Consider the following 10,627-nt stretch of genomic DNA (forward strand, 5'->3'; position numbering starts at 1 on the left):
TCATAGCTTTTTGTGCTTTCTTATAAACAGAGTCAAAGCAATATTGTAATTCAACACAAAACAAATGATCTGGCCTTGGATTTGATCTTAAAACAAATTTGAGAACATTGTTGTAGCTTATGAGTCTTCAATCCAGAACTCTTAAGAATAAATACATTCAGAGAATACATGATAAATGTATTCAATTTGTTTTACAGAAAAATATTTATTAATTTATGTCGGCAAATAAGTTATAACAAGGTAGTATCTATATGTAATGTTTTCATGTGAACTTCTTTCGTTGTTTTTTGTGAGAGGAATATAGTCTGAAAAAGTCTCTCACTGCCAAGACTTCTGGAAAAGTTAACTTTCTGGAAAAGTTAATACTTCTTTCCTTCACAGAGCTTCTAAAAAAACCTCTTTTATACATTGTCATTCAACTTTTCAATGACATTCATACAAATTAAACCCATTCCCATTTTTCCAACTATTCCAACCCCTTTAATTTCCTCAACATTTAAGACACCAATTCAGGGTAACATCAGCCTATCAGCATTCACACCGCATTTTATATTGCATTTCTAGTTCATTCTGTACATTTGTGGTCTCCGTACTTGTTCAATGACAATAACTTAAATCTAAATAGGGCGCTTCTGTTTATTTGGAAAGTCAAGAATAATGAAGGTGCAGTGCCCTCCACTGGTCACAGTGAAGAACTGCAACACAACTTGATAGGATAAAGTCAGTCAATGCAGGCCTGCAGGTAAACCTCCAGTAAATCATTTAAACTCAAACAAAAAAATCGTGAAGTGAAAAGGTTTATTGATCTTTTGACATGAGTGGCTTTTCTATAGCATTTGCATGGACAGTATTGAATGATAGGCCTACAAATACACATCAAAACTCAACTACTAATTTCACAACATTGGTTTTGGATTACTGACTCCATGTAGTTTATTTTAAGTAGATCCAAACTTACATTTAGAAAGCATACACTGTGGCCAGCTTTCTTTCTGCCAAACCTGTTATCAGACTCATCGCACAAAAGTTCTTGGCAACAGAACCAAAAAAAAAAAATTACATTGGGCGTATTTTTTGGTTGAAATGCTTAGAATGTCTTTGTCTATTGCCCGGAAAACACATGTTTAGACAAAGCAGATCTCACACAACATGTGAGGCTGGGTTGGGTTTGAACAAATCAGTCATTGGTTTGAAGCCAAGGACACATGTTGGCAAACACCAATGTTTGGTTTCCCTTGAATAGAGCCCTACATCTACTACAAATCAGTGTGGAACACATGTGAAACAGTAGAGACCCAGAGTATTTCAAAGACCATCTTTGTGGAGTTGGGGGGGCCTCAGACTAAAGCTGATGTTACTGCGGTTCAGTGACAACATGAGCGAGGGCATCTTTGATCGGTGGTGGCACAAAAAAAAAAGAATATGCTGCACAATAACTTCACCATCACAATTCCTGGAAGGTAAGGTTACGTTAGATTTGTATGGAGCCCTCAAGGTGACATTTATTATGTGCAAACAAGTTAGTCCTCATGTGGGAACACGTTAACTTGTGTACACAAGATAAAAATAAAATAGCCACTCAGGACGTGAGCGCTTTCAATGATGGCTGAAATGTTTAATGTAATGTTAGACAGCTAAAAAATAGAATTACACCAGTCACATACTGGTAATGAAAACAGTTTTGATTAAGTGTCATGAAAACCAGTTTGCACCAGCATTGTAATCTTACATTAAAAATTGGTCAAACATAACATAAAAAAAAACATTGTTTTTGTGTCTCCTCAAGAGGTTGTTGTTTTTGTTGGTCGGGGAAGGAGTTTGTTTATAAGAATGATACTGTTGACTTGAATGCTTGGGGTGGGAAAGAAAAACGCTAAATGTATCACAATTGCACTGTTTCTTTGTGTACTTGCCTTAAAATAAAAAAATAAAAAGTCAAACATACTTTCGGCTACGATTACATCAGCTCCACTTTGACAGAATTCACTTTAACTAGCTGTAGTAGTGCATTGAAGACCTAGCAGACTGGCTTCCACAATGAAGTCAACTCCACCCACCATAAACACAACTGTAGAAATGTTGTGCGCTTTAAGGTGCATATTTTACAACAACCCAGTATTCCTTTTATTGTAGCCACTTTAAAATTAAGCAGCAGTCAAAACCGCTTCCATAAACAAACACAAAACAGCCAGAATAATTCGTTTTTATTTTTATTTTATTTTGTTTATCGTTTACAATTGTTGTAGTTTATTCATTATCTTCAATCCTTTTGGCAAACACTGGTGCTCACTGTGTTCTGTACAATCCAGTCCCACAATGTAGACTTAAAATTTGTTGATAGTGAGGAATATGGCAAGAGCCAAGTGGGGTTCAGACATTTATAATTTGTCCAGGTAGTTGTCCAAGGCTGGGATACCTTCCTTGAGACCCTTACGTTTGCGAATTTCAGCGACGACAACGCCGGGCTTGCTAGCTGGGTCTAATGGATCTCCTGGGAGGATCTGCCAATGGTCGAACACGCACTGTGGGAAGGCCTTGCCACCAGTGTTGGAACGAAGGTCAGCTGTGAAACCTGAGAATGGAAAGAGGAAAGTAGGTTTTAATACCAAGCCCCTATTACATTATGGGTTACGGGTTGCATGATGCAGCAGTCAAAATAAGCATCTGGGCTACAGTAACTTGAAACTAACATTGGCTACTGGTCCTTGTAAGGCTAAGGAAAAGGTGACGAAGATGCATTAGGAGGAGTTTCCCTTAAGTTAGTTCCTCCTTTACCATATACAAATTGATTTATCCCATTTGAATTCACTTCTGAAGGCTGCTCTAAAGCAGAGATGGCACAGCTAGGGTCTTGTCAATTGTGCTTTAGCATGTCAGATACGTTTCCAATCACATACCCTACAGGAGTAACACCAGTGTCCTAAACTCACGGTAGAACCCCAGGAAAGTTGTTCCCTTACAGGTAACCCATCATAATGTGAAACAGTTTTAATGCCGACCGTAGTCGGAAGATTTTCAGTAAAAAGTATGCGATCAGGAGGTCGGCATCAAGGCTTTCTAGTCACAGACCCCTGATAAGGTTTAACCAATGTGTAGAACTTTACAGAAGCGCCAATAACACTGGCAGCACTGCTGCTCGGCATATGTTGGTACCATTCAATTACAGGATGACGCAACATAAATATTGGCATGAAAACGCATGTTGTGGCCGTTCGGCTAACAACAGCCGTTATAAAAGAAGACTTACCAAATGACTCGTTGACAGGCAGGAAAGCCTTGGTCATGGACATCGGGGTACCTATGCAATCTACCTCCTCAGTCACATGACCACGCCTCCTGTTCAACACACTGTAGATTCCACCGATCGAATCTTTGGGACACTGCAAGGTAGACAGGAGTAGAGTTACATGTAATGCTCACATTTGTGAAAAGACAACAATAATTCTGTTTAATACTTGCTCATGTGTGACGAGTACAAACCCAAACTTCGCTAACCTTTATAGATACATTGGCAAACTAGAAAAAACACATCTCCAGTGGCGCTTACCTGGATCTCCACCAAGTAGATTGGCTCCATGACTCTGGGCTCAGCGGTGAGCTGGCATGCGTACAGAACTCTGCGAGCGGTGGGAATAATTTGACCACCACCACGGTGAATAGCATCTGTATGCAGGGTCACATCATGGACGTTGAAGCGAATGGCACGCATGTTCTCTTCACAGAGGACACCCTAAAGACAACATTGAGACACAATTGTAGATTAAAAACATTGACTCGTACCTAGTTATAGAAAGATGAAATCTTTATGCACGTCAGCCTCTGTTCATTTTACTTCTGATAGCCCAACTTACACTAATTAGCTTGTTCCAAATTAAATGTTTACAATACTGAATGGTCTGCTTTCTCGCACGCTTTTTAATCCGCTATGAAAGTTGCACAGTTCCACAAACACAACGGCACCAGACCTGGGCCTCGCCACGGTGCGTCCAGCTCAATTGCATAAACTGAAGACAAAGACTGGAGATTAACCTTCAGCCCGACATGTCGAAAATGCTCTTAGGTTAACCCAATAGCAGCCCTAATCAAAAAGACAGTTTCAGCTGAGTGCAATGAAAAGTGAATTCTTGGCCAATTTATTTATTTTTCTTACCTCCTTGACTGCCCATTGGAAGCCAGCCACAACGCTGTCCTTGATCTCATTAAGGTACTGCACTCCCTTGGTAACATCCACCAGAAGGTTGGGGCCAGTTCCATCGGGTCCGAAGCACCAGATCTTTCTGGCCTCACCGACGTCCCACTCAAACTTCTCAGTAAGGTAGCGGGCACGGCCCTTGATTTCCTGACGAGAGGTAACTTCACCCTTCTCAATGTCTTCTGCCAGGCCATCAGCGAAGGGAGCAGCCTTCATGAACAGACGGTTGTGCTTGTTGGGAGACTTTGAGAGACACACGACACTGGACTCCTCACTGACTGTCTCCCTGTAGGACACCACTGGATCAGATTTCTTAAAAAGAAAACACCAAAAACAATTTCAATCAGACATGGTCGCCCCAAAGGATAAAATCCCAAAAAGGACAGTCAAGTATACATTTGATTTTTATTTACCTTAAGTGGAACACAAGCATGATCCTCCTCCAGATCCTTCAAACAGATCTCCAGATGCAACTCTCCAGCTCCAGCAACGATATGTTCGCCAGACTCCTCAATGATGCACTGCACCATAGGATCGGACTTGCACAAACGCTTCAATCCCTCTACCAGCTTGGGCAGGTCGGCAGGGTTTTTGACCTCCACAGCAACTCTCACCACAGGGCTGACACTGAACTTCATCACTTTCATGTTGTGTGCCTGCTCATAAGTGGTGATTGTTCCGGTCTTAACAAGGAACTGGTCCACGCCAACCAGTCCAACGATGTTACCACATGGCACATCTTCAATGGGCTCAGTATAACGACCCATCATCAGAATGGTCCTGCACGAGTGGTAGAAAAAAGACAATTTAGATGTGACCAATAGCTGATATGTATTAGTATTAGTAATGCAATTGATAAGATAACTGATACAGATGTTGAAACCAACCTCTGAATTGGCTTCAAGTAGAGATCATCCTTCTTTCCAGGGACAAAGTTGGGTCCCATAATGCGTACTTTCTGGCCAGTGGCGATACACCCAGAGAACACACGACCAAATGCATAGAAGCGACCCTTGTCATTGGAAGGGACCATCTTTGAGATGTACACCATCAAGGGAGCCTTTGGGTCACAGTTCTTGATACCTGGTTAAAAACAATGTTTGACAATCAGTTTGAGTCCAAGAACTGCTACTAGTTGAAGCTACATCTGGAATTCTGCCACAGTCTCGCAAATAGCAATTACTTAAATAAAGCATGTTCCGTTTGTGGAAACTAAAATGTAAATACAAAGTGTTATCATACCCATGGCAGCCTCATCATCTCCAGGTCCTTCGTAGAGCAGATCGCAACGGTACCTCTGGGCAGTGACGGGGGAAGGCAGATGGATGGTGATCATTTGCAGAAGGGCCTCTCCGGCTGGCAGCCAGCGGCGCATCACACACTTCAGGAGAGGCTTTCCCTCCTTTTCCTTGTCCTCAGTATCCAACTTGATGTCCAGCTTTGTGATCAGTTTGGCAGTTTCCTCCTTATTGAAGTTCATGATGGCATTGAAGACCTAAAAAAGGAAGTTAAATCTGAATTAGTAGACTAAATATGACCAATTCGCTTGCAATTAAATATGACTATGTCAAGAATGAAGCTACTGTGTCTGTGCCCAGCTCAGAAACAAGGTTATCGTCACCGTTTTACTCAGGTCAAAGTGAAGAATGTTTAAAATCATCATTTGTAGGCACACAGCAACTCATTTATTTTGCTGAACTGTTTACATATAAGGAATTATACAATTACAAACGATACTATTTAAACAGTATTAAAATAAAAATAGTCATGTTACCTTGAAGATGGGATCCAGGACAAGAGCAACAAAGGTACGTGGGTACTTGCTGCCATCAGCTCCAATAGCATTTTTAAGGAACTTTCCACAGGATGCATCAAAGTACCTGAAGTAATACATCATGCGTGAAGATTGAACAATACAAAAGTCAGCGAAACAACTATATTGTTAGACATAAATCATGTTCAAAATGAAATAGTCATGAAGCAAGTTACTCGCTATGTGTTAAGTTCCGTTTCACCTCTGATAGTGTGCACTTCATTAAGTAACCAAGCTCGAGCTGTAGACTGACCTGTCACCCCACAGCTTCTTCATCATGTCTTCCACCTTCTTGCAGTTCTCCTCTGGTGTCAACTGGGTGTTGCCCTTGGCAGCAAACTTGGCTGCATACATCTCAGCAAACTGCTTGAGGGTGAAAGCCCAGCCATGGAGTCCAGAGCCAAAGCCAACTGTTCCAATGGTTGGATCAATCTGTGAGAGTTGACACCACACAAGTTAAGTACATGTCAAGAGAATTTTTAAATTAAGCTATAATGATTTTTACAAGAATTAACATTATTTCCCAATCTAATAACATTTACCAGTGTATCTATAATTCCTTTAAATGTCAGAACTTAACTGATTTTAATTTTTGAAATAAGAAAATGCAAATTTCAGAGTAGCAAAGTACAGGAGTTAATTGAGCAAAACCTTTGTTTGGAAATGCACAGGACCGAAGTCATTAGTTAGAAGCCATTGAACCAGGACCTAGGACAGTCGGTTGTACTTGAGATAAAGTTTCAGACAGAAACTCACCATGAGGGTGCCCATAGGTCCACTTTCGTCTTCTCCATAAGTGGCGATGATGACATTGACTGACTCAACAATACGCTGGAAAGTCTGGTACAGGTCTTCAGGATCAAGCTGCAGCTCCAACAAGGCACGGTCCATTTTGTTCATCATCAGGACTGGCTTGATACGCTCAGCAATGGCCTGACGGAGCACTGTCTCAGTTTGTACACAAACACCTGGCAGGGATACAGAACGACACAATTTAACACACGAGAAGCGCAGATAAAAATGTGAGTAACACAAGTAGCACCATGGTAAACATAGCTGGTTAAATTTGTATGCGTTTGAGGTTGGCTAACATTTATAAATGTAAACTAAACTTAAAAACAAAGTCACAGTTTAAACATTGATTTACCTTAATGACATTGTAATCTGATTTAAGAATTGTCAACTATAGGTGCCTGATAAAACATGTTGACTGGCAATGTTAAATGTCATTACATCAGTGTGTCAGCCTGTGGTTTATGGCTTGTGAAATAAGATCAAAATGTCCGAGTAAAAAATAAATAAATGAGACTCTACATTGGCTACGGGGGGGTTGAACGTATTGTCCTTACCAGACACACAGTCCACTACAACCAGGGCTCCATCAGTGACACGGAGGGCAGCAGTCACTTCAGAAGAGAAGTCAACGTGACCCGGTGAGTCAATCAGGTTGATCAAGAAGCCAGAACCATCCTTCCCCTGCTTAATGAAGGCCAAATCATTTTCGGCCAGCTCGTAGAAGAGGGAGATGGCGCTGCAAGGCAGGATAACTAGTTAGTCAGCTGTCAAATTTATCAATTTAAATGTCATTAAAATTACACAAGATAACAGGTTTAAAGAAAAAACAGCATATATATATATATATTAATTGATGATTCATAAATGCATGCACTTCCCTGGGTCGGCGCTGCAGTGAGATTGATGCAGACTATGGATTTTTATTACAAACACAGGGAAGTGTACTGTAGGAATATTTTGATAATTGACAACCTAAAGATCGTCACAATAATATAAACTAATGAAATGCTTATTTTGAGGAAAATGAATAGTTGACCAAAATAAATGACCAATGTAGTCAGATGGTTAAATAGAAACTGAGTCATTAGTTCAAGTTTGAAAAGCATGCCAATTGTTTTTCATTACTGTGCAGAAATGAGTCACGCTCATCACTAATTGCCTATGACAACACATTCATCAACATCTGTAAGGAAATGTGGGGATCGGATTAGGTGCAGTGGACTCCACGCCTCCTGGCTGTCTGATTTATAACAAGATCCTCACGTTGACTTGATGGTGATGCAACGTTCCTGCTCATCTTTGCGGGTGTCGGTGAAACGGGTCTCTCCAGCACGAGCAGAGGCAATGATGCCAGCCTTTGACACCAGGGAGTCTGTCAGGGTTGACTTTCCGTGGTCAACGTGCGCGATCACAGACATGTTACGGATATTGGCCTTTTTGTCCATGATGGCACGGATTTGGTCGATGGTAAAGTTCACCTGAGGGGGGAGAGAGAAAAATAGTTAGAATAAAAATACTACATTAAAAAAATATGTAATAAGCAAATGAGTGTCCAGCGCTTATCGAAAATTGCTGCTGATGCCATGTGACCTGCTCTCCACTTCTCAGGGCGTTATCCGCCATCGTCACAGCTATGACGGGACAGTTATCTCCATATAGCTTTTAGTTTTTAGGAACCCATTTGCCTCTTGACGGTCAATATATAACAGCGATAGCTTAACTAAACTGACAGCTCAACCCACGAACCATTAACAATATATTTCAAGCAAGCACCAACCGGCAAAATGTGTCGCCACGAATAGGCCACGTGTACAGTCTCTCTACGCCAAGCTAACCGCTAACGTTAGCTTGTTTGCTACACTAGCCGGTCGGGCCCGGTAGCGTGAAATGCCGGCAACTTATAACCCTGAGCGATGCGCATTTAGAAACATGGCGCCAACACGACAGGAGGCAGCATATGTTTATAGGCACCTCGCCCTAAGTCAGTTACGGGTCATGTTATAATATTAACGAAATTTTCCCGTTAACGTCGCAGCAAAGATCCGCCGCTCAGACCGGTAGGAAACGGAACACCGCAGCGTTACTTTGCTGGCAATTTAAATTGAGTTGCGACGCATACAACGGCCTTAAAACGCGTTGTTTTATGTAACCAACAAACAGTTTAGTAAAACAATTTAGAACCGAGTTTCTAGAGTATCAGTAGCTCCGGAGAACTAGCGATAATGATGACACAACGGCTGCCATTTTGATCAAAGCGCAATCGACAGAATTGACCAAAGTACGCACATCATCCGTAAAACGGCCGTAAGTTTATAAATATGAACATCGGGGACATGTTGCGTGCTCGATTACGCATAAAATACTCTTAGAAGCGCGATCAACTCACCATTTTGACGGATGGTTTGGGATCCGCTCAGTGGCGAAAAGAGACTGATATTTTACGCTGCCAACCTCACGAGGTCATAGGCAGGGAAGAGAACGCTGACGTCAGAAAGCCGAAATTTATACCACGTGCGTCCGGCACTGTGCGTCATCGCGTCAACTCAGGATCGCGTGGCACGCTACGCAGTCGAGAAACACCAGTTTACTTGTCGAAAAAAGGAGCTTTGTCATCATGGATTTAATAAATTCATTATTTGCAATAACCCTAAATAAAACAACATAACACCTATTTAAGTAAGTTACTCTTTTTGTTTATCCTCTTGACCAGTAGAGTGCTGTGAAGACCAGGCTTATCATGAATTCTGCAAATGATTTGTAAATTCCTTACTGATCATGCTAGCAATACATGTAACAATGTTCCATTCTTAACTGTACATCTATTACAAATAAATAAATAATATAATTAGTAGATGAAGAATAGCTTTTTAATATGATCCATTTATTAAAGTCACCAGGTACAAATCTACAATAGCACCACGTTCTACATGCAATGTTTTAATACGTTGCCTGATTTCCATTTTCTCAGAAATCATTATTATGTTCTAATCTTTTTTTTTTTGTACTTTAGAAGAAGAAAAATGTGACACAAATGTTTCTCAGGGATTCAAGGATCATTTAACGTCCTTATGCAACACAGGGACGCAAAACTACATTTAGTTGCAGCCCAATTTCAACACAAAAAAACACACACATGACAAACAAAACAAAAACAGTAGATATGAATCTTCAATTTACTTAAACTTTAAACCAGCAATTCAGCGTATATCATCAGCGTTCCAGCATTGTATTCAGATATTGCTTTTCGAGTTGTATAGTTTATTCTGGATATTATTCGGTACATTTGGTTAAATACCACACACCATTTTGTTGTCTCCGTACTTGTGCTCTGTGCAGTGACGATACACTTAAATCTATTCTCAATAGGGAGCGCCTCTGTCTATTTGGAAAGTAAAGAATCATGGTGGTCCACTGCCCTCCACTGGTCAAAGTGAGGAACTGCAACTGAACGTTGGATTGGATAAAGTCAGTCAGTACATTACAATATTTGCGTGGATAGAATTGTCCAACAAGAGCCTACAAATACAAACACAAAACAGACGATCTGGCCTAATAGATTTGATATTGAAATAAGTTTGAGAGCATTGTTTTTAGATTTTGAATGTGTATTAAAATTTAAAAGCAATACCCTCAGTTATATTATACTTTGATTAAACATGAGAGCAACTTCAATCCAGAACTCTTGAGAACTATTCATAGAATAAGGAAGACATGGATTCAATTTCTGTTTCACAGAACGAATATTCTTGAGAAATATGTGCTATTAATTTATGTTGGCAAATAAGTTATTACAAGGTATAGTGTATTTCTTTTGGGAGTAAAGAATA

General features: G+C 40.5%; 1 protein-coding gene across 1 annotated transcript; it reads right to left on the minus strand.

Moving 5' to 3' along the window:
* Positions 1 to 2,178: 2,178 nt before the first annotated feature.
* On the minus strand, positions 2,179 to 9,268 carry LOC306738836 (elongation factor 2b-like). The gene is made up of 13 exons (XM_079220758.1): positions 9,187 to 9,268; positions 8,064 to 8,278; positions 7,355 to 7,536; positions 6,762 to 6,973; positions 6,259 to 6,437; positions 5,967 to 6,072; positions 5,435 to 5,687; positions 5,080 to 5,275; positions 4,606 to 4,972; positions 4,151 to 4,504; positions 3,548 to 3,730; positions 3,248 to 3,380; positions 2,179 to 2,572 (listed from the first exon to the last, which is right to left on the minus strand). The coding sequence occupies exons 1-13, from the start codon at positions 9,187 to 9,189 to the stop codon at positions 2,379 to 2,381; spliced, it is 2,577 nt and encodes an 858-aa protein (XP_079076884.1). The 5' UTR covers positions 9,190 to 9,268; the 3' UTR covers positions 2,179 to 2,378.
* Between the last annotated feature and the right edge of the window lie 1,359 nt (positions 9,269 to 10,627).

This window comes from Taurulus bubalis (assembly GCF_910589615.1).
Source record: "Taurulus bubalis genome assembly, chromosome: 7".
NCBI classification, from domain to species: Eukaryota; Metazoa; Chordata; class Actinopteri; order Perciformes; family Cottidae; genus Taurulus; species Taurulus bubalis.